Genomic DNA, 17,189 nt, shown 5'->3' on the forward strand with positions numbered 1-17,189 from the left:
TGGTTACTAGACAAGTATAAACGTCCTCTAGTACTTATCTGTACTATCTTCCTTCTAAATTAGTTCTGTCCCATCCAATCATAATGTCTTATTATTCATTATCTCCCCTTCCGATCTGCATATACGTTAGCCACATTTCACTCTGCTTTTAACTGCTAAAATACTGACTGCACTTAACCTCTTTGTTTCAAAACTTTCCTCTCTGTTTTATACCCTCCTAGCTTTCTTCCACACATGCAGTCACACCTTAAAGCACGCTGATGAATCAACAAATATTATTTCTAGGCTTGAGCTGCTGCTTATCATATTGAAGCCCTTTAGGGGACCACCCTAGAAGATAAACCATGAAACCTGTCCCAGCAGACTGCCAAAGGCTGATTTGATCTATCTATCTAGTTTATACCTACATCATTGGATGAATTTTTAACTTTTTGTATTCTTTGCTGGGTATTTCTGATTCAGTAAGTGTTTTGTAGCTGTGGGGAACTTCAATTACTACAAAACAAAACATAATTGCAAGAGAAAGATAATCTAACCCCTTGATCTCACATTTTAAATCCACGATCTCTTTATCAACAGCCACATTTTGCCCTCAAGTTCTTCCTTTGCTATCCTTAATTAGAACCTAGAAGGAAGGTTGAGCAGGACACCAGGACTGCAGCCCCACCACCTGCATCAGTAGCAGGTAGAGGCCAGGAGAGAGGAAGGTCTGGCCCTTCTCCAGTGCCAAAGAGGGAGCAGGCAGAGCACGCTGAGGTCCTGGGTATCTTCCCCGCAGCATAGCTCTGCCCTGCACTCAGCTGCTCCCACACTCCTGCTCCACCACCCAGCCAGCAGAAACCACCACCACCATTTCTACCATGCGCCTGAACCACCACTACTTCCAGGGCCATACAAGCCTGCTGTGTCACAACCAGTCTCACCCATGAGAGCCATCACTGGGAGCACCTGGTCTGGAGCCAGCACACACACTCCCCCACACCTTCCAAAGGTGATGGGACCCACTTCCTACTGAAAGACACAGCCTGGGCTACTCCACAGCAACCCTGTGACCCTCTCCCTGCTGGTGCCTTCTCCTCTGCAGATCCCTCCTCCTCTCTCCATCCATTCTTGGTGAACTGGGAAGAAAATCCACCCCATGTTTCCCATTTCCTTTCTTCTTGTTGCACCCTTTCTCCCTCAGTTGCCTCCCTGTGCGTTTGGCTCCAGTCTGGCTCCGCAGTCCCCCGCTCCATGGAATCCTGAAGAACCAGTCCTCTTCTCTCCCATTCTGGCCGTTCCCCCTCAGGTGGGGCATCTGCCACCACTCGCCTTCCTGCGTGGGCAGTAGGAGCAGCTGCAGGAGGAAAGACTGTCACCCAGATGCCTCCTCTAGTGACCCTTCCCTTTGGCTGGTGGCTTTGGTTGCTTTTACTGCCAACAGATTTCTACAAGCCCTTATTATCCCTCGTTTCAATGCCAGCCAAGCTTTGGCTTTGACCCTTGAGTAACTTCTACCCATTCTTCCTGGTAGCCCACTCCTGCTTCCACTTTCTGTGAACTTCCTTTTCACATCTGAGCTCAGGGAGGGATTCCAGCCTTCTGCCTTACCTGCCTCAATACTTAGAATATTGGATATTGTCCAGCTTGTTTAAGTATTTGGGCACCTTATGTATTAGTCAAGGTAAAATGCTTTATTTTGGTTGGAAAAAAATCTTTATTCACATAACACATCACATGAATCACATCATGCCCCACCCTTGCCCCTTTATGTACTGGTAAAAAGTTTTCCAGAGGCAAGTTTGTTTCCACAGTGTCCCCTCGTGACAGAGCAGCTCATCCAACCACTGGAACACTTGCTGTGCCACAGAAGTTCAGAAATAGAACAGCTCTGTTGAAGGAAATGTAGTCTTTAGTAAGCTTTACAGAGAGCTGTAGCACCAACATGTATAAAGCCACCAGGGTTTCAGCTCTGTCTCATTTCATGTTAGCAGGGTTCTTGACCCTAACCTGTGCTCCTACTGTGGCACACTGTAATGGTAGAGGCTTTGAGGGTTTTACACTGTCTGAGACAGCACAGATGCTCTTGTAAATCATTTTGGACTTAACATCTAGTATAAATTTGTATGAAGTTGCACATCATCAAATCCAGTTACCTAAGTGGTTCCTCCAAGCCCCACATCTCACCTTTAGACACGGTGAATAGCAAGGGCACTTTGCTTACAAAAAGGAAATTAGCCTGCACAAGAACACAGAGACTCTGAAGGGGCAAAATGAATGAACAGAGACACATGTATTAAAATGCTAAGCTAGTCTCAAAACAGAAAAAAGAAATCCAGTTCCAATTATTTTATGGCTCCTACCACATGCCAAAAAAGGAAACAAATTGGCTAGAGTCCAACCTTGGTGTAAGACAAATCCTGCTACACCAGGTCACAAATATATAAACTTTAAAAACCATCAAATGCCATCCTTTAAACACTAAACCATAAAGTTGTAAAATCAAGGTGGAATTGGACCAGTTTATCAGAACAGGAAAAGATTTGCCAGGGATCCCTTACAAGGTGCCCAACTGATCTCACAGAGGATGATCTTGCAAGTATGCTAAATCTATCAGATTTCATATTTAAAATAAATCTAAGGTAAATTTAGATTTACAATTTAGATGAAAGAAACAGTAAGACAGATGATCTCTCACTGCAGATTTCTTCTTTTGCTTTTAATTCCCTAGTCCCTCAGGCTCAAATGAAAACCAATTCTATACTTGGTCTGCTAATGTGTTTCCTTGGGAAAGCCTAGCAGACTGAGGAACATGAAGAGCACAAAACACTTGAGAAGCATCAAACACATTGAGAAGCACAAAACAGAGAGCCAGAAGGCATGCAGCACACCGGATACTCAACAAGTACTGAGGCTCTCCTGCTTTCTTCTGCTGACCCATCCCTTAGCATTATCTTGGTGCTGATGGTATCTTGGCCTCCACGTTTGTGTCTGTGGTGCAGCCAGCTAGCACTCCAGCTGCTGACTCTTCCCTTGCCCTGGGTTCCAAGTACGAAGCTGACCGTTTCACATGCCCATCTTAACCGAAATTCATTTTTTACCATTATTAATACAATTTCTTCAAGTCTACAACAGGCTACTAATAAAAGCAAAGCTTATTGCAGCAAAGATAGAATGCAGAACTCATAATCTGTTACTAATTAAAAGACCCACAACCATTCCAGACAGAAAAAAGAAAGAAGGAATTGCCAGCATTATGCCACATCATCTGAATATGACACTGCTGTGCCACTGTCAGACACCTGGAAATGCTCCAGACTTGCACAAGAATTGGGATGGGAATGTATCTGAAGGCTGACTGAAATGGATGATGCCCAAAATTTGAGGATGGACATTCTAACAGAGCCCTCCCAGTCTGCAGGGAAAGAAGTACCATATTTAAACAACGAGGCATTTCATAACTATGAATGTTTAAATGTGGCTAGATATCTACAACCAAGGACATACATCTAAGTTGGCTACAAGTATAAGAATGTCTTTCACAGTAATTTTGCAGGTATGATGGATAACGCAAAGAACAACCTTCCGAAGGATGAGGGATGTTTACCATCCCAAGGCACGTAACTTCAGGAAACTCTTGACAACTGATTTTAAGTGAAAGGTTTGTTGTCCTGATCCCACTGTTATTCTGACTGTAAAGAACAGCAGAGAGCACCCATTTCAGCTCTATGAAAATAAAAATCACAAATCTGAATTTGAGGACAGTGAGGACTTACCTGCTTCAATTCAAAAAAACAGCAGCTACAGAGCACAATACTCCAACCGACCACCTCAGAAAATGAATACAACTCACCAAAACATGATGTGCACTAGCACTAAAAATGCTAGTCTTACCGTTTTTGGAGGCTGGATTTGGTACTAGGCACAGTGAGATGACACAGGCCTGATGTGCATCTGACTCAAAGCAGGCAGAAATACAGCATTCAGCTTCCCCTGGGAAGCAGCGGGGCATGAAAAGGTACCAAAACATACCTCAGATAAGATGAGAACCATTTCAGACTAAATCAGGAAGATCTGTGCTGCTTAATACTGTATGCATAAGCAAAAAAGTTAGCTGAGGTTATAACTGTGCTTTAAGACCCTTCACCACAAATCCAACTCCCTCCAAATGGTGAGTTTGCAGATGGGAACCCTGCATTTCCTGCCTCTTTTTGCACACTTTGCAGGAGCATGCCCACAAAAATGCAGAATTCTCCTCAGTGGCATTCTTTCATGGCAAAATACAGTGATCAGGGTCTCTCCTACCTAGCACAGGAAAGGCTCACTACTTGTTATGCTCTGCCTTTGCATCCTGTTATCCCTATCTACCCAAAAGGAGACTCCTACCTTGCAGCACAGCTGGGCAAAATTTTCACTTCTGCCTCTTATTTAGCCAGATTATTAAAACTGCAGACAATAAAGTGAGATCAGTAAAGGCAACAGGTATTTTTACAGGGCCATTCTCAACTACAGCGTCCCCAGAGAAATTTGTTTTCTTATGTGCTTTCCACGTGACATTTGTCTGAGTGTGATTTGTAAACTCTGAAGTTCACAGGAGGGGGTCATCCAAAGGAGCACTCAGAGGAAAGTACAGTTTGGAGGACAGTCCATCTTGCTCCAAAAGACAATCTCCTCTGGCAATAGTCCAGTAGCTCATGTCAGATAACGCACGACAAGAAACATAATTACACAAGTCAAAATCATTCCCCCAATCATGAAGTATTTATCTTGAAAGGCTCGCTTCTCAATCAGCCGCATTACTGTATTGGATAAGCCCAAAATGTTAGCAACATCCAGGATCTTCTTATGAGTACCCTAAGAATAAAAAGACAGCAAAGAAACAATTAACGTCGTGGTCCAACACTTCTTAGTCCACAGTCCAAGAATATTTCATCACAGGTGGCAAGCGATGAATTCTAATCAGCCAACAATCCCTACAGTTTAAGAGGAGATGGCCACAGGACCCTGGAAATAGCTGGATTATAAGACTAATTAATATATGAACAGGAATGTGGTTAAAGATACAAAACAATCTGTCCAGACAGAGACATCATAAAGAGTGGCTCGGAGAAAATGCGCTTCCTATGGAGGTGTTGTTAAAGGTTCTTCTGGTCCTTTGTCAGACATGCAGTCTATTAAGAAGCTTGAAGCTTCTTGATTACACAACCTTTCTCACAGAACTTCCCTCCTGCTAAAGGGCAGTTCGTACCAACAAGAGGTTGAAAAGGAGGTCCAGAAACTTGTAAGGCAAGTGCAAAGGTAGAGTGCAATGAAGAGGCATATAAAAATGTAATTAATGCAATTTCAAGAAATCCTTCTGGAGAAAAGCACTGAATCATAGAATGGTTTGGGTTGGAAGGGACCTTTAGAGGTCATCTAGTCCAACCCCCCTGCAGTGAGCAGGGACATCTTCCGCGAGACCAGGTTGCTCAGAGGCCTGTCCAGCCCTCTCTGGAATGTTTCCAGGGATGGGGCATCTACCACCTCTCTGGGCAACCTGGGCTAGAGTTTCACCACCTTCATTGTGAAAAATTTCTTCCGTGTATCTAGTCTAAATCTACCCTCTTTTAGTTTAGAACTGTCACCCCTTGTCCTATCGCGACAGGCCCTGCTAAAAAGTCTGTCCCCCGCTGAACAAAGACTGCTAGCAGGTATACTGCAGGCAGGCCCACACCTCAGTTTTGTTTCACTGCTGAAGCAGTGGGTATTAAGAATGTGGATCCCACCAGTTACCACATCAGCAGTAAGCACAGAACAAATAAACACAGTGAGCTGCAGAACCAGGGGTACCAGGAAATGACATGGGGGCATCACTACTGCAGTGCAACAGGAACACTCCTAGTTTATTTCAGGGCAACGGTCAAAGGAAACTGTACGTAATACAGGCACAAAGATGTACTCTGGGCACAGTTCAGAGGTGGGTATCATCGCCTCTGGGAAGAAGGGAGAGAACACGTGGCTGCAAAGTCACAATGGTACAGGTAGGTGAGAAGCACCCTTTAGATAAGCTAGACAAATGGGTAACATACCAATGGGCGGGCAGAGATGCTGCACTGAGCACCACTGCTCAGCTCACAGCACACAGTCAGGGACATTAGCCAAGACCAGCCTCCGTCGCACCTACATGTGCACAAAGATGGGTACTGCTAGAGAGCAGCCTTGTCACACCATGGTGACGATAATGGACCTAGTTTCTCAAACTGACTTCTGGGTCCAAGTCCTTAACAGAACACCCTGCTTCTGAAAGCTGTAAGACTTATGTTATTTCTTCTCTGAGCAAGGTCAATAGCACAGATTCCCATCACAATGCTCACCTACCATGTTTTAAAATAAAAACTCTCCAGTTTCTGTTCTCACAGTCCATTGTGACCATCTTTGGTCTCAAAAGAATAAAAAGATGAAAATTTGGAGTTGTTTTGAATAGCAACCTGACTTCGTATCAGAAGAGCTCTCAGAACAGAATTTATATCAACTATATTAGACATACATGCACAAACAGTTTCTCAATCCATAAAATATACAGATTTGCAATACCAAATTAGGTAACCAGTTTCTTCTGTAGAAGGCTGTGTAGGTATTTAGGCCCTTTTCTGAAATCAAGTTACATCTCAGCTGGTAAAACATAATCACATTTTTCTCCTTCATTTCATACACCTGACTTTAAAACTCTGGATACTACACTTTAAAGTTCAGCATTTTTCCCTGTCTCTGGAACAATCTTTTCAAGCTACTTCAGAACAAAATAAAAGTTTGCTTGGAGAAACCAAAATATGAAGTTTAAAATAAAAGCAAACAATAGAAAAGTGAAGACACTCTAATTCTTGCAGTCTGTGGAACAGTAGAATAGTATAACTAGCACAATTAAAGCCTTGCGATAATTTGGGAATACTTTGTTCATAGCTGTCTCTATTTATATTCAATACCTAAGAAGTTCTAGATTAACATGCTTCCAAATTTAGCTTCTGAAGTTGTCTCTATGCTAGCTGCTTCTCCCAGATTTGTAAACAGGCAACAAAGTCTTTGATAGTGTAAGAAAAGCTAAGGGGAAATTACTATTGTCCTGGTTTCAGCCAGGATAGAGCTGGTTTTCTTCACAGAAGCTAGTGTGAGGCTATGTTTTGGACTGAGATTTGGATGAGAAAATGTTGATAATGTGCTGATGTCATGAGCTGTTGCTAAGTAGTCAAGGACAGTCCAGCTTCTTGTGCTGGCCTGCTAGCAAGAAGGCTGGGGGTGCACAGGAAGCTGTGAGGGGACACAGCTGGGACAGCTGACCCAGGCTGGCCAAAGGGATATTCGCCATATGGCGTCATGCCCAGTACATAAACTGGAGTTAGTCGGGGGATGGAAATTGCTGCTTGGGGACGGGCTATCAATCACCACATGGTGAGCAATTGCTGTATAAACATCACTCATTCTTGTACATTCCTTTGTCGGTATTATTATTATTGTCGGTATTATTATTATTGTTGTTATCATTGTTGTCTCCTTCTCTCTTGCTGTCCTATTAACTGTTTTTATCTCAACCCACAAGATTTTTCCCAATTCTCTCCCCCATCCCATTGAGGGAGGGGGGAGTGAGCGAGCGGCTGTGTGGTGCTTAGTTGCCGGCTGGGGCTAAACCATGACAACTATGAACAGATCTTTCCTCAAGGAGTGAGAAGAAATATCCCCCTGAAAACATAAGAACATGATGCTCCCAAAAGAACAGACTATCTGTAGCAGTGGGCAGAGACACACTAACTTTACTATTGCAGTTCTGACCTGAAGTATGCTTGACTTGCCACAAGTTGGCAGCTGAGGCAAGACGTGCTTATGTTTGCAAAAGGCCCATCATGACCTAGTAGGAAGCCAGGGACATTACTGCAATCTAACTAGCAAAAAGCAGCAAGACAGGACTGTTGAGTACAACAAGAAATAGTATTTCCTCTCAATCTCTTTGAGGCAGCAGGTACTGCAAATGTTCCTTTATCATATTTACCAACCGTGGTTAAGTTCTCCTGACTTCTGATGTATGCACTTTCTTCTCAGGAACCCCCCCAGACGCCAAGTGCTTCAGTCACTCATCAGAGATTACCTTGAATCAGTGACTTACCATCTCATAGAATCGACAACCTCAAAGTCCCTGTGTGAAGCACAGGCACACTCGTGCACTTTACTGATCGGATGCCCCAAGCCACTGTTACCAGTCTCCAAAGCCATCCAGTGCTAAACACAAAGGACAAACGTCCTCTGTCATTACACCCTGCAGTGGTCCTGTCCAGTGCTTTGGGAATACCAGCCAGCCTGGACCTCTCTGATGAGGAGGAAGTAGGCTTGTCAATTGCAACAGGTACTAGGATGAAAATAAGCCCCTAGCAACTCTACCCTGTGAAGACACCCAGCTCTGGTAACTCCTAGGACATGGGTACCAAAGGCACTAGAAGTTGCTCCAGCAAAACGCAAATGTACACAGTTCAGCTATCTGTACGCAAGCTGGCTAGGCTGCCTTTATAGTCAGTGAAACCCTAGTCTGCAATCCATGGAGCTTAAGGTGTGATGCATCTGACCAAATGTAGGGATTTGTGTTAGCCTAAAAAAAATGCCTAAATCCTCTGGCAGATATATCCCAAAACAAAGCAATATCACAAAACAGACAACAATAGCTATCCCCATCAGAAGATGAATACAACAGAGATAGGGATTTCCCCAAATTTTTCAGAAATCCAGCTCTCCCCTAACACACACTTCTTATGAAAAAGCTTTTTGTATCTTTGAGCTATCTGCTTAACATTTCACATCACTTTCAACAATCTTTAAAATAAAAGGCAAATATTTATTATTAAGATACATTAAGAAATATAGCTGTCATTAACAGTATTCAGGGAAGGATATATTGCTGAGGTGCATTAGACCTGAGAGAGTATTATCTCTATTACTTATCTTAAACACAAGTACTTCACAACAGCTTTTTCAGTGGTTGCCTGAGCGATGTTCATCTGAATCAACATCTATCTTCCAAGCTAGCCATTACTTCCCTTTCTTCACTTGAACAAAAAAACCCCAAACAAACAAACAAAAAAAAAACCAAACAAACAAAAAAAAAACCCAGAAGGGAACAAAACATAACATTCAGCACTACAGCTACTAACTACCATGCAGGTGAAGACTGCTAGGCCACCCAGCCACAAAAAGAGCTTAACAGATGTTCCTGATGATAAAATGTAAAGATTTCAGGTTGAGTTAAAATAGAGTTTGGGCCTTTCACAGCATTCTCAGCTTGAAGCAGTGTACTGAAACAAACTCATGTATTTCTTTTACTTAGCCTGGTCATCATAAACACAGAAAAACGTGGGGTCTTTTTGGTAAAAGATGATGCCCCCACCTTTAATGTCACTCTCTGGTCCCTCAGACCCTGAAGGATGTTGGTCCCACTGCCAATAAGATCGTCCATGCCACGATGGGCATTCTGGAGGGATTCATTAAACTGTAATGTTTCGTCGATCGGTATGGTGGTGTCAGAGTCCTGTAGGGGAAATGCAGGGTCTTGGTTACCTTGCCTGCTCACTCATACTGCCCAAACAGTTAGATCCAGAAAAAACATGCAGAAACAAATGCGGCAAAAACTTGACAGGACTTGAAGGATTATGTTTTAAACATAATTTTTTTTTCATAAGGATATTAAATACAACATTAATATTTGAGTGAAAAAAGTAATTTAGAGAAGCCTACAGGAAGCAAGCCAAAAGGCAAAGCTGATCAGCTGTTCAACTGCAATTAGATCTCGAAGGATAAAATGTCACATTAAAACTGGAGAATTTTTTATAATCTGAGTTTATCTTAAATGTAGGAAAGGGTATTACAAGAGAGAACATCAAAACTAACAGAAGGTGTTTAACAAGGAGTCATTTGATCATTGCAAGTGAAAGACTTTTGAAAGACTTAATAACACATTTCTAAGTGACAAGACACCTGCAAAACACAGTATCTGGGAAATGACATTCTATAAATTTACAACATGGTGCAAATTTCTGATAGTGAGAGCAAACAGACATGAACCTAGTTCCCTGAAAGTCTGACTCACTCAACACCCATGGCCTTATTTAAAAAAAATAAAAAAGTTTACATTTTTCCAGAAAAGATGCATTACCTCAACTAGAAACTATGAATCTTGAAATGGAAATAACTGGATAAAATTCTGTAACCTGGGTTGCACAACAGGTCAGAGGATGTGATCATTTTTGTCTTTCTAAGACTTCCAGTTTAAACTTCTCTGGACACTATTCCAGCAAGAGAGTCCAGATAACAGCTCATCAGTCCCACACTGTTTTATGAACAGGAATCATGATATTGGTAAGAGGCAAGTGTGGAAACACTGGCTTACCTGCTTCCACATACCCAGAACAAGAACTACCAAAATGCAGAATTCATTCTGCAGAAGATGGTTAATACCCTGCATCTGACTGTCAGCTGCAGGTTACACGCATGTAACAGTACCAAACTTTCTCTGAGTAGACTCAGATGATTATTGTAAAAAATGTTAACATGGGAATGACATGTACAGTCCAGTGTTAGGTGTTGTACTGCCTAGGTGGGTGTTCTGTTTACTGTAAAAGAAGGAAGAATGAACGGCAGAGCTGTTAGCAGTTGCAGGGTCAAAGTTACTGGATGAAGAAGTCGTGACAGCAAAAACATCTCTCTGATCAAATGTTAATGAAGCACTACGGTTGAAACAAGTGCCTTGTCTTACATGAGTCTGCAGAGCAGAAGCACTTGGATTTGCATCTGAATGGCTATTTTTTCAGATATTTATTAAACTTCAAATCAGCGGGGATTCCATTTCCTATACGAGGAGCTTATAGGGTTTTTTAATACATCACAAGGCAGCAAGAAAAATATCAAAGTAGATTTTTGACCCTTCTCACAGGGAGACTGGATGGTATCATATGTTTCATTTTCTGTTAGTGGTTTTCTCCAGAATGGTACAAGGGAAGGCTTTAAAGATAAAGACCACATTTATCTTCGAATTAAGCAAAATGTTCAGAAATGCTACAGCTTTCAAAAACTGCTACCTATGTGACTGATTTATTCAGGATGCTTACATGCTCAGCTGACATTTCTATTTAATAGAATAGGGTAATATATAAATAGAAACTGTGTAAACTTCTAACCAAAACAGATAGGCCAAAAACTGACATATAAATCATTCTCCTATTAAAGGGTCGTCCTACTTTCAAAGTCACATTTTTGTAATGAGTTAAAAGAAATAGAAAATATTCGTGCTTTTTTTAATCTTGAGATACCTTTCAACATCTAAAGAAGAAAAAAAACAATTCACCATTTATTTTGCATTTGCAAGCCTCCTACTGCTCTTCAGAACTGTTCCACTTACACATGTTTTATTTCTGAATAAAAAGTTTTCCTATAGGAAAATTTCTCCATATCCGCAGAGGAACACCACAGTGTTTTGAAAATAAATCAGTTTCAAATGTTCCTTGCAAGTCTTGTTTATAATTTCAAAATAGCCAACAAAATGCTAAATGTCATCTTCATCTCTGGCTTGGAAAAGTGCATTGAAACTCCCAAATCTCAAGAAAATAGGACCGCTCGTGTTCACTCTTCCTTGTCCTAACAGTGAAGGACAACACAGAAAAAGAATGGTAGGTTATATGCCTTTAACAAAAAAAAAAACACAAAAAACAAACAAAACCCAAAGAAACAAAAACCAACAAAACAAACCAAAAAAAGAGACTAGCTTTTGAGTTACAGAAAAGTGAAATCTGAAAGCAAACCTACATTATTCAGAAGAAAATTCCTCCCAGTGGAGGAACTAAAAATTAACAAGAACAGGTGGAAACACATTCCTGTAATAAAAAACTTTTGAAACATTTATAGGTAAAAAGCAAGGTTTTTTTCCCCAGCCGTGTGATTTGTATTTAGACAAATTCAAGCCTGCTGACATCTACTGACAGCAGGGTGTATAATAGCAAAACATTTTACAGATCTCAGGATTTGACAAAAACATGTGACACAAACCCAAGTAAAATGTGTACTGTGGTACCTATCTCATTCACCCCTTTGAAACTGCTATATAAAGTCAGGTAGAACTGCACTGGATAAAATAGGAGCAGCAGTTTCTGGAGTCTTTTACTACTGCCTCCTAATACGCAAACTTTTCCTCATGAGAGAGTTGTACTTCTTCAACACATATTGTTGCTCTTTTCTATCTTTATTCCATTTACATCTCACAGCAGCAATCTAATAGAGTGATGCCTACATCTGCCTGAAACTTCTCTGAAAGACTACAGCATCTAGAACAGAGACATCTAAGATGAAGAATATTTACATTAGTAGTGAATGTACGTGCAAGCAACTCCTCTCTTTGTCGCTCCTGCTGCTCCCGGATGTAACGGCGATGTTGAAAGTTCCTCAGAGCTGTCTGCAGATGCTGAACATCATACTTCAGCTGGTCAACTCGCCTAGAAAGGACCAACAACACGAAGACATTCCCAGGGATAAAAATACCATTCTTTTCTGGTGTTTTTATATGAACAATGGAGCATTATAAATTAACAGTGACGAATAATAAAGAATGATGAGTTCTACTTATCTAGAAGATAAAAAGAGCATTCAATGTTAGGCCTATATTCCTGACTTTGATCTTCTGTGCCTCATTTTTCTACTGAACAGGTGATTATTTAACTGGGGACTAACAACAGAATGTGAAGCAGAATTCCTGAGCTGTCTTGGATATCCTAGCCCATGACTAGTCTGTTCAGGAGTGTTATATATATATTTCTCATTTAACACAGATTTGGAAAGATGATAGGATTTGTACAGTTTCTATTTTATTAATCCCATTCACATAAAAGATTAAGCTTTCAAGTTTCATTAATTAGCACCATGTTCTTAAATTTGAGATTTTATTAAAAGGGGCTTAAAAGTCAGTGGGCAGTACAGAAGACATCTCCATAAGGCTAAAACAAATAATGTCCAGAAGTCCATTGTCTCTGATTAAGTGTTTGATTACTATTAAGAAAGCCTAGATGACTATTTCAGATACTGACCTCTATAACACAGGTGACATGAAATCCAACCCTAGTATCTACAAAGGCATTTTGTGACTAAGCATTAATAGTAGAGTCACAGAATAAATTAGAACAGTAAGTCCTGAGGCCTCTGGTCCAACCTCCTGCTCAAACCAGTGCTCACTTTAGAAATTTCCTTACTTTAGTCACCAACAGCTTGGAAAATGGTCCAGAGAAAATGACACCAACTGAAATAATTTTACTCCTTACCTCCACAAATGCCATTGAAAGCAAATGCCATATAGAGTAGAAATGTTTTTAAGCATCCAAGTGCCATGTTCTGCTCATTTCAGAACAGAGCCATGAATCCAGCTCCACCACCAGTCTGTGGTTAAATGCAGGAAAGTGATTTTGCCTCCGTGCCTCAATTTTGCTACTGTAGAGCACAGAGATAAGTTATGCAAAGCATAAAGGTTTCACTCAAATCAAAGGGCAAAGGGCTTCAATAAATTTATGAAAATAATTACAAAGACTACATATACTATTACAGCAAAGAAGGTGAACTTACAGTTTAGCATTCTGTCGCTTATTGGGAGGTTCTTTGCTGGACAAAATTTCCAGACGCTCCAAGTTGCTGAATATATTGTCTATTCTTGCCTGAATCTCATTTTCTACTACTGCAAGGAAATAAAAATGTGATTTTATTTGAATTAAAGAAGTGCAATCTGATTGAAGGTTAAAGCTCAAAAGCACTCAAACCAGGATTTAAAACCCGACAGATGCAAATCCTTACTGGACAACGACAACAACAAAAAATCAGGTAAGAGAGAACTATACGTATCATGAAAAGCCACTTCTTCAACTGAATAATTTCAGACTCTTGCCTTCTCCTCCTCCTCTGAGAAGGGGGCTAGGAAAGTCCCTGCTCTTTCAAGATATCTGAGCCCCTTCCCCTGTCCGCTCCATATATTAGGATTTAAAGTTCCCACAATCTCCCTGCAGCCCCTTCCCGTTCCCTCGGCAGGATTTGCTCACACAAGATGATTCTTGCAACAATGGCAATTTAAACATCTGAAAACTGTTAACACAGAGTTAATATATGCCATCCGTACCTATAGCAGGAGAGACTGACAGAGCATCGGAAGGATTAAGAGTTCATAGGAATTGGCAGATTGGACAAAGAGCTCAGAAAAACATGGCCAAAACAGGGCTGGGAAGCCCTTGCAAGTGGGAAAACAAGGCCTCAAAATAATTGCCTCTGTAATCATTTACATTGCAATTGCTTCTGATAATCACGTAGAATTAGCATAAGGGAAATAGTGCACAATGCAGACTCATATACTTGTACTATAATGAGGTGGGAAACATACAACTGGGGAAAGAGAATCATATGTTTTCAGTTACTGTAGTCATTGTACAGCAAAACTGGGTACAAGCCACAATCCCCTTCCTCATTTGACAACCACATTTTCTAACCATGTCACAATCCTGCATTTCACAACTTAAAGAATTGCAGAGAAGGGTGAAAGACAGGAGCGCTATTAATCACCTGACATTCTTGTCTTTAAAGAAGGTGAGCTGTAAGGCTGTGGGTACACACCCTCCAGAGCACATCCACAGACTGGTTATTACAGGACAGAAGCACGGTCACATCCATGCATCCATGAGGATGGTCCCGAAGTCTCAGAGTGCCATGGTCAGACATCGTATAAATAATCACCAAATCCTACAGGGACTGTTTGTTCTTATTTAGGCTAAAGAAGTATACATTATTAACCAACTGCTAATTACTCCACAGTATCTCAGGACTTTCCAGAAAACTGCATTCAGCAGAACCCAGGAAAGTAAACAGCACATACAACCCCTTTTCTTTGCCCTTTGATCTGACACAATCAAAGAACAACCAATTCATATATGTAGACACAAATCAACCACACCATTCTAATTCATCTCTCCATCATTTAGAACTGCTAAACCTAACAGAAAAGCAATCAGGAGAGCAGACAATTACATCAGCTTTTGCTAGTCCAAACAACAGTAATACTATCTTGGTCATCTTATGCTTTTCTGAGCTAAGAAGGGATTATTTCCCCAAAGTTAGAAAAGGAAATCTGCAACAGAAAGTTTCATTTCCTGGCTCCTATTCCTGCTCTTCAACCAAAAGATAGTCCTTTTCCCCATAAATTCTGAAATACACACTAATATCTAGAGCACATATCTGTATCTTTACATACATATATATAAAAACAGTACATTAATTTATTGATTATGATTGATTATGTAATATGGTGCATAATACTATCTCAAGTAGCACAGGCAAGATGGCAAATTATGCTATTTTTCAAGAGGTTCCAAAATCACAGACAGTGAACAGCAGTCTGTGAAGTCTGGCATTGTATTAAGAGTAGTACAACCACCACAAAAAACAGAACCAGTAGACAAGTAGTTCTTTTTTGATAGGCAAAGTTATCACAGCCCTTTCTACAGCAAAGTCATGCTTCACAAACGTATTTAGGGTAACAGAGGTCAGTCAACATATGTATAAATGCAGTGTCCTTTCACTTCAGAAGCTCCTGATGAAGCTCATTAGCAATTACTCATACAGGAATTAAGCCTTCAAACACAGGTTCAAAATTCATTTGCCAATTCTGCACTGGGGTAAAAAGTCCTGCCACAATATATCGTTGCATTTTATTACAGTCATTCTATTAGCACAGGGTTATAGTCCAAATTTACTGAAGCAATTTCAGACCTAGTTGTTCTACGTATTTCTCATAAGCAGATGGAATTACAGGTTCTGACTCTGATACAAACAAGAACTATTAGAATCATCCTGCTTAAATTCCTGCACACCAGAGAACACCATTTTCCCCAGAAACTGGACTAAGCATCTTTTGGGGAAGACTGACAGTCAGTGGATGCTTAAGGAACAGCAAAATAACAGGGCAGAAAATACAGTTACATTTCTCAGCTTCCGAGCTTCTAACAAACTAGCCTGGTGATGTCCTGAATTTGCAGTTCTGTCCACATCAGTGTGGGGTTTTTTTAATCTGTTTATGTTGAAGGCCTCCATAGGTCTTCCTCATACCCTGAAATGAGTTCCAAAACATCTAACAGCACCAAAAAATATCTGGCATTCCTTTATCAAGACACTGAAGAAGCATCCACTGTAAGCAGTACTTGTCAATTAAAGAATTACAACAGGAAAATGACTTGAAGTAAATTCTTGTTCTGTCTTTTCCACTCTGTCCTTCAATACAAAACATCACCTTATTCAAGTCAAATGATAAAATAATTTTAATGCATTCCAAATTGGTGATGTCTCTGACCAGTTGATCACAATGACTGAAGAGACAAATTCATTCCAATAATGACTGTAAATTGTAAGTTCAATAATAAAGCATACAAGGTTAAGATGCAAGCTAAATCAGATGAGTACTGGAGTAGGACTTTTCTCACTACTTAATTACTTACAGTGTACTGACTCTTTGTCTGAAGTCTCCAGGCGCCCCATGTAAGACTGGACTTCATGGACTTGCCTGTCAAAAGACAAAGACTAAATTAACAGAAGTCAGTTATCAGCTATAAAATCAAATCATTTTTCAGTACCTCAATTTTCAGCTTCTTTTACTTAGAAGTACTTTTTAGAATAGAACAGGAACCTGCTATATGGTTCATATTCAGGTTCATATGTACATGGTACATATTCAGTGCCGTCAATCCATCACAGAGCACGAAAAAACAACCCAATTCTTCAGTATGAAGAAAGCTGTGCTTTCATTTAATATGCATCAACAAAATAACTTTGTTTAAAAACAAAAATAAAGGTTAAAGGGCTTTTTTTTCTTCAAAGATTTCCAATCCAGTTCTCCCTTTTCGTATTTATAACCTGAATTGGGGCTTTCTCCTGTGCCTGGCATTCTGAACGCCACTAAGATCTACCTACTCCAAGACAACCACGGATACCAGACTCCAGATTCACACTAGGAACTCACAAGTGGTGAGCACAGCAGAAGGAAGATCTGACTGGGAGAAGACTTGGTACAAGTGAGAACTTAATAATAGATCTGCAGTGAAGTACTACCTACGTACACCACTGAAGTCAAGAGTGCTGATGAGACACCATACCTTTATGTCACTGCCTAAGTGGGTAGTATGCATCTT

At 40.6% G+C, this 17,189-nt stretch overlaps 1 protein-coding gene across 1 annotated transcript; it reads right to left on the reverse strand.

Annotated features, from left to right (window-relative positions):
- Window positions 1-4,625: 4,625 nt before the first annotated feature.
- GOSR2 (golgi SNAP receptor complex member 2) lies at window positions 4,626-16,562 on the reverse strand. The gene is made up of 5 exons (XM_010281512.1): window positions 16,500-16,562; window positions 13,594-13,702; window positions 12,344-12,476; window positions 9,383-9,523; window positions 4,626-4,833 (listed from the first exon to the last, which is right to left on the reverse strand). The coding sequence occupies exons 1-5, from the start codon at window positions 16,537-16,539 to the stop codon at window positions 4,672-4,674; spliced, it is 585 nt and encodes a 194-aa protein (XP_010279814.1). The 5' UTR covers window positions 16,540-16,562; the 3' UTR covers window positions 4,626-4,671.
- Between the last annotated feature and the right edge of the window lie 627 nt (window positions 16,563-17,189).

Source organism: Phaethon lepturus, unplaced genomic scaffold, assembly GCF_000687285.1.
Source record: "Phaethon lepturus isolate BGI_N335 unplaced genomic scaffold, ASM68728v1 scaffold14012, whole genome shotgun sequence".
Classification (NCBI taxonomy): Eukaryota; Metazoa; Chordata; class Aves; order Phaethontiformes; family Phaethontidae; genus Phaethon; species Phaethon lepturus.